Here is a 17093-nt window from a genome sequence, read left to right as displayed (position 1 = left end):
GCTGGTGCTCTTAAATTCTGTTGTCTTGCACGACTGACCGAGCCTTGAAAGAACGATACTTCAGCGTCCACAGAACTTCAAAGAAGGTCAGGAAGAGTTAAAGGAAAATTCTACCAGAAAGGCACGTTCGTTTCTTCGCCACCAGTACGATGGTCCTTCACTTGCGCTGTGCACGCTGCTATGGGTTTAACAGTGGGTGTAGCAGTGGATGCACGCGTATATATGAAACGCGGTAACAAAAGTCCCGATAACGCGCACACAATGCGACAGCGGCTATCTCACATGGAGTTTCGTCCCAGTAAAAGCAAACTATTAAACCTGCAGCCCGAACAAATATATTTTTCACTCCTCATATAACGTTGTCCCGATACACTTCACCCTCTCCAACTTCGTGCATAATAAAATATTTAGGCGTTTACAGGAGTTGAATTCACGTTTTCTCTCATTAAAAATCACCTATCCGCTCCACCGTGGGCGCTTTCAACGACCAATTCAAACGCAAGTAATGCATTCGAAATAAAACGAGCTTCACATTTTTAGTTTGCAGACACAAGGTACTGTGGCATCGTGTAAATATAAGGAAATGATTATTTAAATATCAAAGAATGCATAACTGATCTGCACTGCACAACTTAACGTACAGTGCAACCTCCATCGCCAAAAGACATCAGTGATCATGCAAGGATTAATCACTGGAAGAAAATGACTTACAATTCGAGGCCTCTTTTGGGTGTTGGCACTTCGAGCATGAGCTTCTTAAAACCAGGGGCGCTTTCATCCTCGCGGCATATTGCCGTTTTGTTTCAGGCCCCTGAATATACACTGCTCTGGGCAGCCGCCGTCCAGGGAAAAAGCGGCCGTGGACGCAATGGAGGGGCTTTAGTTGTGATCGAGGTAGAATATGACCATCTGATCGTTGTTACTGTCGCGACGCCGTCTGCCTGTGGCAGGGCTGGTGACCGTCGTCCCTTCACATTTAGGATAAAGTCTGGGGCTGGCTCGGGGAGCCGCAGCGCGCCTTTTTTTGTCGACCCGCTGCTCTCCAGTTTCCTAGGTTACGAAAGAATACCGCCGCCGAACAAAGAAAGCTGCATAATCGCAGGGGTGAAATTGATTGTCGCAACATCGCCGTCGGAAGGGGACACTCAGTGCGCGCAATCTGAGCCCATTTCAACAAAACCCTCCCGGGCTCGACAGAAACGTGAAAAAGGAAGAATGAAGGGCTGACACGAGGAAGAGGGGCATACCTTGCTGTGTCTCTCATTCGCAAAGGCCCGCGCACAACATTCATCCAGCTAAACTGCATGTTTCACACATTATGTAGCCCCATCGCATTCTTCAGTTACCTTGCACGAGTCTTGAATGTGTGCCCACGGGCGCTTGATCTCCCCCTTTCTAGGAGATGCAGCGGCCATGGTCAGCCACCGCCGCTTGCACGTTGTTCTGCTTAACATACAAAGATCGTCTGTTCCCTCTCGGGCCTGCTTCCCCGGCCGAGTCAATCTCCTCTGCTGAGAACGGCTCAGCCGGCCAATTATTCGTGTTGCCACATGTCTCGCACAAAGGGACACAAACACAACACATGCCTTTGGCGTCCCGTGCGCTGAGCGTACCCGAAGGCGCCGTGGCTTTCGGGGCTGCCCCCCTCCCCAATCATCCCTCAGCGGCTCGCACCCTTCAGGCGCTTTGTTTTGTCACGGCCGGACTCGACTCCCTCTCCGCAGCGCGGAAAAAGAGTCGAGTCCGGCCGTGGCTTTGTGTAAACACTCTTGCGTAGGGCAGACATTCGTGAAGGCTTATATTAGTGTCACTTTCCAAGGATATGCAGCTTTGTTCACAGGGGACGTACCAGGCATACAGGCAGCACGGCGACGACCGGAAAAATTTCGGGGGGGCTGAAGCCCGGTCAGCCCCCCCCTGGCTACGCCACTGGTCGCAACAGATAAGTAAAAAGAGGAAAAATGGATCAATGCAAACGAAAGCGATGGCAGTATGTAAAAGCACATCGCAGGAAAGATCTGGCAGCAGCGCAGCACGGAGCAGCACAACACAGTACTGCGATGGAAATAATGCTTGCGCATACAAGTGCGGGAAGCAACGAGCACTACAAGCATTGTAATGCAATAGAGAAACACTGAGATAGACAATTAAAGCGACTCGTTTAAATTCGATTGGTACTACGCTGAGAAGTCCTAGAGTAATTGACACCACTTGCTCCGAGCCAGCCTGAGGTGAAATCAAGAGATAACTGTTACATAACAAAGCTTTAGACCCATTTTTTTTTCGAAGCACCACAACTTACCCTTACACAGCCCCCGTGCACGTATTAACAGTACTATAGTTTCGCGTTACCTGTGGAAATGAGAGGAAAATGGTGCAGTAAAACGCCAGGTGTACGGGAGTTGCTGTTGCAACCTTGCACGGCACATCGTTTCCGTAGGTACCGAGGAAAGCGCTCCGCTCCAACCGTTGGCAGCATCGTCCCGTAGTTTACCGTGCCCGCCGGGCACGGTACTAAACGTGTCCACTGTCGATACAACGCACCTCGCAACTCCACGCACAGCAAAAATTAAGTGCACACCAAATTGACACGGAAAAACGAATGCAAATGCGCACCACCAAAACACGCGAGGGGCGTTTCCTAGCAGACGAACTTTAGGAGCGCCTTTCCGAACACTACAAGGACTGCATCACAGAGCAATGACATGTGCCATTCTTCAGAGGGCGCTACAAAAAAGGTTTTTGAGAATGAACAGCATTTTCATAAATTATTTACACATTGTGCCTAAATAAATGTGATTCAAAAATAAATATTGTTCGTAAAATATTAATGTTGTTTTATTGTTGAACAAAACTTGGTTTTTTGTTACTAGTGTTTGTTCCCTCCTCACCTAGTCGCGCTTCAATCGCCACTCCCATAAGCCCCCATGCTGATGTCGCTGGCAATAGGTTCTGAACCGCTTTTTGCCCGAGCCTTCGCTACCATTTATATTTACCTTGCGCCCCCCCCCCCCCCCCCCCCCCCAGCTTTCTGTTTGGGGAGAGGCTATGCTGTCCAGAGCTGCGCGTTTTTATTTTTTCTCTTTCAACAGCTCGAAGTGGGTTCGTAAGTGCACACAAAAAGGGCTTTCTAGGGAAAGGGGCAAATACATTTGAGGCTGACACTGGAAGCACATACAAGCCAGTGGGGGAGTCACAAAAATGAAAAAAAGTAAAGAAAAAGGGGCGCTTCAACCACTGCGAATTAGTCACGGGAACGACGCCTGCTACGGTGACATTCACGTGAAAGGCACGGGTGACCGGTTGGTGCAGAAGGGGCTACAGTACCAGGATATTTTTTGTGGACGAGTTCTACGAAAGCTCGACGTTTTGTGGGCGTGCATTGCTGCCAATTTTAGTTCGGCGTGGCGGCCGCTAGGAGGATCGGTACTGGAAAAAGGTCCATTTCACTCAAATGGAGGCTTAGCAAGACTATGTGAGCTCAAGTATTTAGACCTAGGTTTACGGCGTGAGCGTGTACTGTTTTGGTGGCTTGGAGGTTAAGTACTCGCCTACTGATTCAAAGGGCGGAGGTTCGAAACCCGCTCAGTGACCTTTGTTTTTTTTTTTTTTTTTAAACCGTGTTTTAATTGAAGTTTTTCTGCCTTGGGTTATATTTTGATATTGTTGTTGCTCTTGTTGCTCTCGTCTGGCTGTGTCCCTTTTTTTTCTGTCGCAATATATTTCTACCGCAAGCTCTGCCCCAAAAAACAGTACACCGCTTCAGCATTTAGTTGCAAGGATAAGCCATTTTACAACGACCCTGAAGGAAAATACAGACTAGGACAATCGGAAGCCACTTTTTAGGTTGTTTTTGTTTTCATTGCTTCGTTTTCTATTCGGCTTTTTGTGTTCTTTTTACTTTTTCTGGTCTGTATATTCTTCTCCCTCCCACTTTTTTTTTCGTAATGGGAGGGACGAGGCACTTCGAACAGCCTCGTTCAATATGTATCCTTCTTACACCACTGTTTCATACAAACGTACCAGTTGGTAATATTAATTCTGCAAATTTATCAGACCTCACTAGCACGAAATAACGTATACAGTGCTGCAGAATTTCCACAAACCATCGGCATTGTTTCTTACCATCTCTAGCCAAGCCAAAAAACTTAACCTTTCGAGTATAATTAAGGCTTACATGCTCGACTTTATGTTTACTAGAGGAAGCACAATCTTCAGAAAAAGAATGTAAGGCAACAAATAGTTATCCTTCCTCCCAGTGTCCTAGAGGCAACACAAAAGACATAAGTCAGTCTTTTTACTTCATTTTGCCTTCAGCACATACATAAGCAACAGCATTACGGCACACGGAAGAATTAAGACAGCAAATTCAAGTTCTATCTTACAGCCTTTGTCCTAGAGGCAACACAGGGGAAACAGGCCAAAGTCTTTTGACTTCATTTTGCCTTGAGTACACACATGGGCAATAGCATTGCGGAACTCAGAAAGAGAAGAAAGCAAGTCATTTTTAAAGTTTTATACCTCTCATCCGAAATAAAATCTTTGTATAGAAATTTAAACTTTGTCTTTACCATAGTACATATAAAGGTAAAACATCATGGCTGTTTATCCGGCAGTCTATAAAAAGTACACAGCCTGCTTATGTCCTAGAGGTAACACAAAGGAAAAGTCAAAAGAAAGGCCACACAGTCAACATGCAGGAGACACAAAGTAAACAGAAAGGAAAAGTTCATTTTCATAAGGGATCCTTGACTCATTCAAACTACGTCGTCAGCGGCGTGCGTTGGCGACTCAGCGGCGTGCTTGCGGTGTGATAGCTGCGTGGTGTACACGTGATAGCACCAACCCCCCAAACACTAAACGTTAACGCAATACACTGTTGTGCCAGAGCGCCTGGCCCAAAGGCGTTGCACGAGGCGACGCGCCGACAGCGAGGCTGAGTCACGCCTCTCCCTTTGTCGCTGCGGCGCGGCCGACTCCTGCATCTCGAAACGCTGCGGCGCGGCTGAATCCCTCAGCGGAGAACGACCCAAACAAGGGCATGTCGCTACGCCCGGAGGCGAGGTCACGGAGACGGCGGCGGCATCGCTCTCCCTTTCCCCATTGGCGGCGCAGCTGACTCACCGCTTCTCTACAATTCGTCGGAATTCAAACTTCAGGCAGCGAGAGCCCTGATTGGAGCATTTCGAACTTCTTGGGGCCACAACGAACTTCCCGGGCTATAAAAGAAGCGCGGAGGCTCTCATCGTCGGCTTTCCTCGGCGGCTTCTCTCCGGCACCAGTCTCTTCGGAAGCACCGAGTGAAAGGGTGCTGTCGCCTTTGTGCGAATGATGTAACTTTTGCTTACCCTGTACATACTGTATATAAATGTTACTTTAAGTTTTCGTCGGCTCGAGAACTTCTTCGCTCTGCTCTGCGCCGCGTCGATAGCGGACGGAGCGAGGCAACGTCGCTACACCGGTGGCTGCGCTCGGATGGCCAGTCGCAACAGCGGTGACAGCGGTGGGATGGCTGATTCCCAACTTCGGTGACGAGCTGGATGCGAGTCACAACCTTGGCGACCGCCCTGGGATGGTCATTCCCAACAGTGGTACCAGCGGGGGATAGCAACTTCCCAACAGTGGATGGCAGCTGCGGGATCGACCGGCAACGGCTACTACCTGATGTGGTAAGCGCTCGACGTTTTCTCTCAGTTCACCAGACTTCTCTAGCACAGGTTATGGTAGTTTAGAGAAGGGCTGGGTGAAGCACTGTGTATAGCTTTGAGTGTTTCAAGCCTAGAGAAAGTGTTTTGAAACCAAAGCTAGTGCGGAGAGGTAAACAAAGGAGCGTAGAGAATTACTTGCGCGTGCCTTACTAGTAGCTCGATAGTATAGGAGCGGCAAGGGAATTCTAAAGCGGGTAAGCAGCAAGAGGCCAGTGCAAACGATGGAGGACCTTAAAGTGAGGGAACTCATCGAAATTTGCGAGGAGCTGGGCCTTGACTTAGGCCGTGCGAAACGGAAGCATGCGATCCTTGAGATCATGCGGAAGGAGAACGTAACGGCTGAGGAAGTCAATGAGGCCAGGGCTGATATCAAAGAGCGCCGGGAGCGCGAGGAGGCCGAAGAAGAAGAGCGCCGCGAGCGCGAGGAAGCGGAAAGGCAGGAACGGAGGGAGGAAGCTGAAAGGCAGGAACGGGAAGCCAAAAGGCAGCTCGAGTTGATGAGGCTAGAGTCGGAGTTCCGGCAGGGTTCGCCGGCGCCTAGCGTGACTTGTCCAGCGGTACAGGCGAGCGGTCCGAGAAGTCAGGACCAACGGCCGCCGTTCGTTGTTGAGAGGTCAGGGCCGGAAGACGGAGCGTCCAAGGCCAAACGCGAAGCGACCGCACTCGTATTCTTGGCCAGAGAAGCGAGCCGGGAAAGCGAGAACGGCGCGGAGGCAGAGAAGCCGCTTCGAAATAAAGATTTCGAAACGCGCGCACAGTCCGCGAGCAATGGCCAGTGCATGGCACAGGGCATGGCACTTTCGAGTTCGCAAGCGGGGAGGCTCTCGGAGAATGTTGACTCTTCCCCAGCGAGCGAGAGGCGAAAGGACGCCGAGAAGCTTAGCCCGAACTACGAGCCGACCGAAAACTGTCGCGGTAGGTTAGTCGAACCGCCAGCGGCTGAGGCGGTTTGCGTGAAACCCTTCGGTGGAGAAACGGAGCCGGGCGACACGGAGAGTACATTGTCACCGTTTTCCGATCAGCCGTTACGCGAAGACGAGCTCAAGGTCGAAGCGCTGCCGACAGGGCCGACAGAGAAATCCGGTGAGCTCGTAGCGAGTGACGTTGACAGAGACCGTACCGCCGTCTCGGAGAGCAAGGGCGTACCTGAAGTAGATAACGCACTTGCTGAGACGTCCGATAGAGGGCCGTACGAGTCCGCTGATCGCGTTCATGTGTCGGTCTCAGGTTCAACGATCTCGGCAGAACGCTCAGAATCAGAGGAGGCCTCAGAGACGGCTTCCAACAGGATCGCGCTCAGTGCGCGAGATAGCGAGGTTTCGCAGGAAAGTTTGGACAGCGAGGCTAGCCAGACGAGGCCGCTAGAGCCCCCGGAAACAGAAAGCGTTCCTTCGGGTGCGAGCTCTAGCTCTGGCGATGTGGTGGCTAAGCCTGCAAGCGGGTCACTAGAGACGAGCGAGCAACGAAGACCGAGCGGCGAGCGGACCGAAAGGTCTGGCAGTAGCTTAGTGGAGCCGCCGACGGTCGAAGCGGGTTGCGTCATCCCCATCGGCAGGGAAACCCATGTGGCCGCGCGTTGCGAGGCGAACTCTCCGTTGTCCCCAGTTCTCGATGGCTTGCTTGAAAGCAAGGTGGGGCACTTGCACCCGCATTCCAAGCCAGTGGAACGAAGGCGCTCAGGGCGAAAGCGGGAGTTGAGAGCTTTCTGCTATGAGCAGCAACGCGATAGGGAAGCATGCGTGCCTGCCGCGATGTTGGCCTTGAAGTCAGCTCCGCGCGACATTACGGGCGTCAGCTTTGCGAGGCTTGTATACGACCGAGGAAAGAGAAAGTTTCGAATGACGAAACTAGCCTGTGGGGAAGAGCTAGTTGTAACGCTGCGTTCTTAGTTTCCCCGTTAGGACAGCCCGTCCCGTCATGTTGAGTTTCGGTCTCAAACGCGCGCCGTGTGGCCTCGTAAGTCGAAACTAAAGGATCGGGTGTTTTGTGGCCTGTCGTAGTGCGCGCTCCATTACCTCGACGATGGCGCCAGCTTTTCTAGCACATGGTAAGGAGCATGTAGATCACTTACGAGTCGTGCTGAGCAGGCTCAAAGCAGGCCTATCAGTCAAACAGTCAAAAGTGTCACATAGGATACGCCGAAGTGACGTATCTAGCGCAGGTGGCGGTGGTAGCGCGGCCGACGAAGACCGTCAGTCGTAAAGTGGCCGCAGTCGTAAGCTATCGCCGACCAACGACTAAGTCTGAGATAAGGACTTTTTCGGGTTTGACTGGATATGGCTAGACTTAGGGGAGAAATCACTCCACACTTGCTAACCCGTTACTGACGCTCTCAGAACGACGGAGCCAGTGGGGGTGAAATCGGACACAAAGTAGGAGGACGCGCTTTAAGCGCTGAAACGAGCCTTGAGCGAGGAGCCAGTTCTAACGGTCCCCGACTTTTCGAAAGGTTCGTTATTCAGTGCGATCGAGCGATCGTGGCATGGAAGCTGTACTATGCCAAGGGGATGCTAACAGCCGGGAACGACCAGTTTGTACTTAGGTCGCAAGCTAACTTGTCGGGAAGAGGCTTACAGTACTTCCGTAAAGGAATGTGGCTGCGTCGTGTGGGCAGTGCAGAAGTTTGCGTGCTCTGTAGTCGGTAACGCAGACGCACTAGGCCGGGCGTTCTAAGTAGGGTCGCCTTCGTCCTCCCCGTGTCTTTCGTTTCGCCTCTTCGTGAGTAGCTTTTATCGTAGCAGGTAGATGGGAGCAAAATTATTGCCCTCATTTGCTGCCTCAGTTGATTATTTCCGCACCGCGTGATTTCAAGTAATCAACCTTAGTTATCATTTAATGTCGTGTGTTACGTTTGACACTTAGTGTGAGTTCTTCTTTTAAGAGTTCTACGTCCCGCATGGGTCTCTTGGTGTAGAGGGTCCAAATTGGGATAGACACTTAGCTAGGGCAGTTTGTCACGTTTTAGAGTCTGGTGTTCTGACGGAGGACAGAGGGTGCTTGCTTGCGCTGGGTGTTGCCTGTTGTCGGTCGGTTCTTTGCAAGCTCCAGAACGATGAGCAACCGGTGCTGAGGACAGACCGGAAGAGCCGGACGAAGCTGGTCGAGACACCTGGGCAGCACGGCGAGGTACCTGCGATCCGGACCTGGCAGGCGGTACCCGTTCATGGAGAGGGACCTGGTGGAGTCGCCCTTTTCCTGGGGCACTGGAGGTGTACCTGGATGAGCCTGGCGAACGAGCGCGCCCAGCATCCGAGCCACGTGGAGGCAGCTCGTCTTCACGGCGCATTGTCTGGCGGCGGGGGTGCTGTTGTGCCAGAGCGCCTGGCCCAAAGGCGTTGCACGAGGCGACGCGCCGACAGCGAGGCTGAGTCACGCCTCTCCCTTTGTCGCTGCGGCGCGGCCGACTCCTGCATCTCGAAACGCTGCGGCGCGGCTGAATCCCTCAGCGGAGAACGACCCAAACAAGGGCATGTCGCTACGCCCGGAGGCGAGGTCACGGAGACGGCGGCGGCATCGCTCTCCCTTTCCCCATTGGCGGCGCAGCTGACTCACCGCTTCGCTACAATTCGTCGGAATTCAAACTTCAGGCAGCGAGAGCCCTGATTGGAGCATTTCGAACTTCTTGGGGCCACAACGAACTTCCCGGGCTATAAAAGAAGCGCGGAGGCTCTCATCGTCGGCTTTCCTCGGCGGCTTCTCTCCGGCACCAGTCTCTTCGGAAGCACCGAGTGAAAGGGTGCTGTCGCCTTTGTGCGAATGATGTAACTTTTGCTTACCCTGTACATACTGTATATAAATGTTACTTTAAGTTTTCGTCGGCTCGAGAACTTCTTCGCTCTGCTCTGCGCCGCGTCGATAGCGGACGGAGCGAGGCAACGTCGCTACACCGGTGGCTGCGCTCGGATGGCCAGTCGCAACAGCGGTGACAGCGGTGGGATGGCTGATTCCCAACTTCGGTGACGAGCTGGATGCGAGTCACAACCTTGGCGACCGCCCTGGGATGGTCATTCCCAACAGTGGTACCAGCGGGGGATAGCAACTTCCCAACAACACCCACCCCCTATGCGACGCATTTACTCGAGTCCCCCTCGCGGGGAGATGGGCCCATTTTTATAAAAAGAGAGTGTTAAAGTGTTAAGTGATTGTAAACGATTTTTGAGCATTAAATTTTCTCAATTCTTATTCCCCCCGGGTCTGCTGATTTCACTTATGAAACCATGAGGCGTCACTACCAGCACGAAGGAAAGAAATCAAGCAATCGAAACTGTCCATTCGCAAACCGATCGCACGCTTTCTTCCCGACTCGCATCCCATCGAAAGAAAAAAAAAACATCTATGTTTCCGCTGAACGAATTCTGAAGAAAGTTATGACTTTATCAAGCTGAAGTCTAGAATGCTGACACATGGGGTTTCCTTGTTTGTTTTTCGCCGTTTTATTTGCTTCATGAGCCGACATAGACGAATTCCTTTAGATAAAGAGCGCATTTTTGCAACATCTTCCTCGCGGGTGCGGTGACATCGGGTTTGACGACACAAGTGCAAATACGCAGGGAGGAATCTGGCGAATCGCGAGCCCATTAGATTAACTGCATAAGCTGCACATGAACAAGCTATCGACATTAAACATAAAAAAACGCAAGAAACAAAATTGTTAAGTCATATTAACGCAAGCCGCGTCGCAACTCGTGCTATAGGAATATGTACTGGTTTGTAGGCGCCTGAAAGGGGTTCCTTCGTCGCGTGCTCGTTGTGTATGGGTGGTGGGGTGTTCAAGCTTGGAAAACGGGCAAAGATCAGGCGCTGAAGACCAAGCACGTCATTACGTTTTGGTTACATCATATAACACTCCCTTGCGGTAGATGGTGAGGCAGCTGCCGAAGGCGCCTGGTCTTCGCCCTTTTTCCAAGCTTTAACACCCCACCACCCACACACAACGAGCACGCGACGAAGGAACCCCTTTCAGGCGCCTACAAACCAGTACATATTCCTATAGCACCATATATCTACACGAGATGAATAGCGCCAGCTGTAATTTCTGCCCTGTTCCCAGCACACTTACACCGCCTGGTGTGGGAGCTTGCCTGCGAACTACTCTTGCCCCTAATCCCAACCCTATCAATGAGCAGTTGGTGGAGCAGCGGACCAGCGCCGAGCCCTCGGACGGGCGCCGACTGGTGGAGCGGGCCCGAACGGCCAGCCAGCACCAAGGCATCTTGGACTGAGGACACCTCTTATAAGGCATCCTTCTGCTCACGAGTCTTTCTCTGTCTCTTGTCTCTATTTCCCCGAGCTTTACAAATAAACTAAGCTCCAGGCGTCCGCTAAATAGTGACATATAGCGTAAATTTTAAGCCGGAATTCGCTGTGCAGGCATAAATAATAGTTGACTGATTCCCTTCAGTGTTCCTTTAATCAAGATTATGCGCAGGTGTTAGTGGAAAACCCCGATGTCGAGGCATGGCAAATAAAACGACCCGCTTTGTGCGTCCATTCATGAGAACAGCTTGACAACTATTACGGTCGTGTATTAAATAAAAGCCGTCGATCAACGCGAGTTCCAGTTAAGACAGCGTGCAGCAGGAGTGACTTGCCTTGTTCCTGTTTCCGGGCCGCCCATTCCCCGCACTTCCTTTCCGAGATTTCGCGCGAACGCCGCTGAGCCTTCGCACGCTCGTGCTCGGCCTCAGCGCGCTCGTGGCGCTCTCGGGATCTTCTCAGTGTATCATCTTCCGCCTTGAGCGCGAGCCAGGCGTCAAACGCTCGCTTCGCCTCCGCCCGCCGCCTCGTCTCTTGCTCCTCCGCGGCGCTCCTCCCGTAGCGGGCGTCAGTACGAGCCTGTAGCTGCTGCCGGGAACGCCGCCTCCACTCGAGATCCTTGCTCAAGTACCAGCGAGTCCAGGCGCTCAGCTTGCTCTCGTCCTCGTCGTCATCTTGTTCTTGATCAAGAACAAAGCCTTCTCCTCGATCTCGTTCTTGCTCTTGGTGGTCATAGTCATCGGTGTCACTGGAGGTCGCTGGAGTGTCACTAGCCCCTGTGTCGGGCTGCCCACATTCGTGTGTGGACGACAAAGCCGCCGAGGAATGAGCCCCCTTCGCCGAGTGGCTGATACTGCCGTCTTTGGAAGGATCGTTAGCATTATCTGGGTCATGGCTCACGTCCATACTCGCGGCACTGGAGCTGAGGTCGCTTGAAGAAGTTGATGAGGCGGAGTACCTAGAAAGACACGAGAAGCGTCATTACAATTTTGTAGACTAATTTATGCGCGAGCAACGAAAAAATAATGTTCGGAAGAAGGAAGAAAATCAACTACCACTCTGTCGAAACCACAACGATAGGGGAAGAACTCGAAGCTTTCCCAGATCAAGTCCAACACCAAACGAACCAAACCAGAAACGAGCACCTGTTTCTTATCAGGATGGTTTTCTGCACTACGGCTGTGCTCTGTAGTGCTTTGCTGAAATGGGCATTCCACGGCTTTCCTTTGCGTTTAACCATCGTAGTCGTTAGACGGAGGGGTACATTTTCTCATTTTGCACGTCCCTTCTCCAAGTCCAAATTGCTTCGACCGTGCCGCAGTGGCGCGATTGGATAGACGTCGGTTTCATAACGTGAGGGACCCAGGTTCGTTGCCGAACACGGGATACATTTTTTTTTTTTCATTTCACCCACGATCATCATAATAGTCAGAGAAAGTTGGCTTTCCTGCAGTGCGTTTTGGGTGGACTACAGGTGACATCAGCGACGGGCTGAAAGCTTCGCTTTGTTTAACCGTTTACATCTCCATAGATGAACCAACAATTGTTATTCGTTTATTTAGAAAGCCGTAACGACGCTAAGGGGAACGTGCAACGGATGGAGGACAAAATTACGATTGTCAACTGAAACGAACGAAATAAATGCCGTCGTTTCAAAACAGCGGTCGTTCTAAGCAGAGCTATTAAAATGATTGACTAGTGCTAGCCTCTCCAAGGTTTTACTGAGTGTAACAATTATACGCATTAGTGAATTGAAAACACAAAAGCTGTTGTTAACCTGTGATGGCTCCGGCAAGGAAGTTGTGGTACAGAATGCACGAAGTAAAAGTCAGGGTAGCTTGTCAACTAAAAGTCGACGGGCTGCGCCAAACGTTGAGAGAAATGTTGAAATGATACATCTTGCCGCTCTTGCTAAAAGCGTTGTAACTACATAACGAAACGCTTGTTGGTCTTTTATCTTGTGAAGAAAAAAAAAAGACTAGCTGTATACTTCCTATACGCCATTTGCACATAAATGAAGCAATGCAAGTACCCACGGCTTTTTTTTTTAAATCAATAAACCTGAGCAAAGAAAGAATGCAGAATAAAAACAACATTGCCTCGTACTTGTCTCCTCTTACGCCACTTCGCCTTGCGCAGTTGTCTCGGAAATCTGTTTCGTGAACGTAAAGAACCACTTCTGAGTAGCAAGCCGCACCGGTCAGTACGGCAGCATTCATTAAAGCTCTCTCTCTCTCTCTCTCTCTCTCTCTCTCTCTCTCTCTCTCTCTCTCTCTCTCTCTCTCTCTCTCTCTCTCTCTCTCTCTCTCTCTCTCTCTCTCTCTCTCTCTCTCTCTCTCTCTCTCTCTCTCTCTCTCTCTCTCCTCACTGAGATACGCGACAAATTTCTCCGCTCAATTCCAAGGCGGCCTGCATACCGGAGAGCGCCGAATATACATCCACCTTGCTCAAAACGCGAGTACAATTATGTGAACTACCAGTCTGAAAAGAAACACATTACGTGTTACGAATGCAAGGTTACAAGAGCTTCGCGAATCACAAAATACTGAGAAAAACTCACTTACTCAGACACGGCTGCCGCTAGCGCAGCTGACATGGCTCTCAGCAGAACACGGGTTCGCCCCGGCGGCCGGTGCGGTTCCCTCGAGGGACGCACTAGTGTAACCATGGAGACGGTTTTGTTGTGCGCCCGAATGGCGCTGCCACTTTGCAGGGCACTGCTTCAGCGAATTTGCTCAGTTCCTGTTTCCCGACTGCGAGTTATTAAAAATATTCGGTGCACTCCCACTTTGTGAGTGCGCTGAAGTGCACCAGCGGAGCTTGGCGCAGTCTAGGGAGTGGGCGAAACAAAACACATTTGTTTGCAATTTGCGATTGAGCCTACTTTCTAGCCAATTAGCCGAATGAAAAATGGGAATACCAGAGTTTTGTTCTAGCGGTTTCCCTCCGTATATAAAAGCTCATGTATTGGCAGCACATGGGAATTCCCCAATATTTACAACTTCACCACGAACTACATAATTACGAGAAAATGATGAAACTCGTCGTAACGTTAGAATCGTCTTAACGGTTGATTGTCGCTGTATTGTTTCTGGATACTGTCGATAAAACAGGAGTTGCAGCCGTTTTCTGTTACCATACCCGCTCCGTAAACAGTCATGTGTATTGACAACAGCCGCGAATTGTGTAACGTTTGTATACGATTTCACTGTGAGCTAACTAATTGCAACAAGTAAATGCAAATCGGCGTATTAATATAAACGTCTTAGTGGCCAGTTTCAGACTAATCTGTTTTAGAATATTTCCCATTAAACAAGAGCTACAGCCGTTTTCTGCAACTTCGCTAAAAATTTTCGTTCACGCCGTTATGCCCGCGCACGATATATATGGAGAAACGAAGAAGCCGAGACATATGCAGCTTGACTGTAAAGAAAAACGTTTTAAGGGTTCAGAAAACGGTTCTTAGGGACGAGTCAAACATCGCTCGGGCTTTAAAAAATAAGCTGAGTAATCTGTACTGGGCTATCAAAGAGGCCTAAAACACTGCAGTTTCAACCGCGATCACCCGCTCAAGATTATTTTAGCACGCCCACCTAATAACAGTAATTATTGGCGTATAAGGAACGAAATTTACATATGGCAATGTTTATGCAAATGGCAGCAATGCATTTGGCACGTGTTACCGCTGGCTGGAGTAAGAAACACTGGCTGGAGCAACGGCAAATAACACTTGGCCTGCCGCCTCTTCATTTAAGTACCCCTCCCCCACCGATAAAGAATACGAAACTTCCAAACACCGTCTGCAATTCAGGAATCCGTAATTATTGGATAATTCGGGTTTCATGAAAGTGCGCTTTCTTTGCTTCCCTCCCCTCTTGCTTTTTCTGAAAAATAAATTAAGTAAACCTATAAGCTTTAACCAGACCACTGTCAGAGAAGAGAGAGAGAGAGAGAGAGAGAGAGAGAGAGAGAGAGAGAGAGAGAGAGAGAGAGAGAGAGAGAGAGAGAGAGAGAGAGAGAGAGAGAGAGAGAGAGAGTAAACTTTATTTGAAAATAGGGAGAAAGGAATGTAGAAATAGTTATGGGTGAAGTCCTATTTCCAGGACTCCAGTAGCAAAGGCTCCTAGCTTGGATCTCTCTAGCTGCTCACGCTGTGTCGAAAGGTCCGAGCTGGACAGTGCTAAATCCCAGGACTCTCTAGAGGTTTCGTAGGTGTTCTGTTTCCAAATTATAGGACAGTTCCAGACTGTGTGGAATAAGTTCGCTCTTAATTTTCATTTGTGGCATTATTTGTTATATCTCTCTGGGAACATGAGGGACAGTCTGGATTTGTGTGGGAAAACGTTGGTTTGTAGTTTTCCTATGTTTTCTGCTTCTTCGGCATCTAGCATGCGATGCGGTGCGGGCATGGTCTTTCTCACTTGCCTTTGTGCAAAAAGCCTTTCGTTAAGCGACATGAAGGGAGGGAGGGTGTAAGAGTGGTCCGTTTCCCTGCGGCTGTTGATTTGCCTCGCTAGGGAGTCGGCTCTCTCGTTTCCTTCAAGGCCTTCGTGTGCTGGGCTCCATAATACTCTATGTTGGCCTTTTTGTTCGGCTGGTAGGATCTTTCTAATTTTCTTTGGGAATAAGGCCGCATATTAGATTTCAACTCTTTAGTCTTGGCCGTTCCCCCCTAGTGGGTTCGCGGCAAACACATTGATGGCATCATCATCACCATCATCATCATTCTCGTCGTCATCGTCATGCGCGTGCCATTGGAACCTCATCATCTTCGTCAATTCCGCGTCTAGGCAGACGGTAAGAACGGTACAACCGGGAGCCATGCGGGGCTACGCAGGCACACTGACCCTGGTGTTTCTGGTGCTGTTCGCCGTCCTTTACCTGGTGCCGCTGGTGAGGAGCGCGGCGTATCTGTTCTCCCTCACCCTGGCTGGCATGGTCGTGTCGCACTACACCGCTCTCTGGGCGCTCTCGTTTCTCACCTACAACGTGGTCACGCCCAAGGGAAAGATCGTCGTAATCACTCGCTGCGATAGCGGCTACGGCAACAGGCTCGCCCTTGAACTGTTCCACCGGGGTTTCACGGTACGCTGCCTGTCATCACGAGTCGCTTTCGTGCTTCGCTCCCGAATATGGCAGACCAGCTTACGAAACCACGCGCTTCAGATGTAAAGGACGGAGCGCCAGCTAGCCAAATGCGACACAAAAAAGACGAGCAAGCTTATCTGGGGCGAGCAGCATTGGGTTCTGCCTCCTTCGGCCGTTCTCTTGAAAGGGATTATTCATGTGACGGGACGAGACGCTATCGCAATCATTTGAAGTCAGTGTTGTTAAAAAATGGCACCCTGACATGAAATCACCTTAAGGCGCCGTGGCGCGCAATTCAGCAGCACTAGCAATCCCTAGTAGTCTTCTCCATGTCATGCGACTGACGTAAACGACGAATCTTTCAATTACCAAATCTCGAAGCTCCAAATATGAGTTGAGGGGGGGACGAAGAAAAGACGCGACTTTTCCGTACTTTCTTCTTTACCGCTGAGCTGTTATAGATAATTCTCGTTTTTTTACGTTTTTACGTGCGTAGGCCCAGAAGAGCCCTTCCCCTTCCCCTCACTTTCATACCCTCTCCTTTCGTCCACCTGTTCGCATTCGGCGCTTCATATTTTTATACAAGATAGCGTACATTGCCACTGAAAAATGCCTTCCCACAAAGCCTTCCTGTTTAGAAGTGAAGCCAACTCTAAAAAAACGGCGGTGTAATCATGGAGCTGGCCTTCCCACAGTATGCGTTGCACAATGAGGCCTACTCCTAATCCCGCTGAACGAGCGCTTCCTCGACGCGACGGCACAGTTTGAGCGAGATGTTGTGGCCAACTAATAACGCACAAACAGCTCCGCTGATCATCCACCTTCACATAGTGGAATGACACCCAATTTTAGCACGAAAGTGTTTTATTTCGGGATTCACGGAGATTTCGCTTACGTCATATCCGTCACGGAAAGGACTCCAGTACAACGAAGCAAGCGGCCTGTAAAGGGTGCACCCCTGCACACAGGGTCTTCTTGCGGGGAAGCAACCTTTAGTACTAAAAGTGCGTTATATTTACTTAGGGTTGTGCGTTTTCGGGT

General features: G+C 50.4%; 2 protein-coding genes across 2 annotated transcripts in view; one reads left to right on the top strand and one right to left on the bottom strand.

The window, feature by feature from the left end:
- Window positions 1–11106: 11106 nt before the first annotated feature.
- On the bottom strand, window positions 11107–13602 carry LOC144167645 (uncharacterized). Its single transcript, XM_077696833.1, has 2 exons — window positions 13529–13602; window positions 11107–11922 (listed from the first exon to the last, which is right to left on the bottom strand). The coding sequence occupies exons 1-2, from the start codon at window positions 13558–13560 to the stop codon at window positions 11223–11225; spliced, it is 732 nt and encodes a 243-aa protein (XP_077552959.1). The 5' UTR covers window positions 13561–13602; the 3' UTR covers window positions 11107–11222.
- Window positions 13603–15785: 2183 nt separating this feature from the next.
- LOC144168519 (short-chain dehydrogenase/reductase family 9C member 7-like) overlaps window positions 15786–17093 on the top strand; it is a 29755-nt gene continuing 28447 nt past the window's right edge. The window contains exon 1 of the mRNA XM_077697487.1: window positions 15786–16049. Coding sequence (XP_077553613.1) covers window positions 15786–16049 — 264 coding nt within the window. The remainder of the gene's footprint in view (window positions 16050–17093) is intronic.

This window comes from Haemaphysalis longicornis, unplaced genomic scaffold (genome assembly GCF_048455015.1).
Source record: "Haemaphysalis longicornis isolate Haplotype H1 unplaced genomic scaffold, Haemaphysalis longicornis Haplotype H1 scaffold_2, whole genome shotgun sequence".
Lineage (NCBI taxonomy): Eukaryota > Metazoa > Arthropoda > Arachnida > Ixodida > Ixodidae > Haemaphysalis > Haemaphysalis longicornis.
Note: the sequence above shows the minus strand (reverse complement) of the source record. Positions and strands in the feature narration are given on the sequence as shown.

Coding starts and splice junctions, on each gene's coding strand:
- LOC144167645 (XM_077696833.1), bottom strand. CDS start 13,560: ATGTCAGCTGCGCTAGCGGCAGCCGTGTCTGA. Junction 11,923..13,528: donor CTAGCGGCAGCCGTGTCTGA/GTAAGTGAGTTT, acceptor GTGTCTTTCTAG/GTACTCCGCCTCATCAACTT.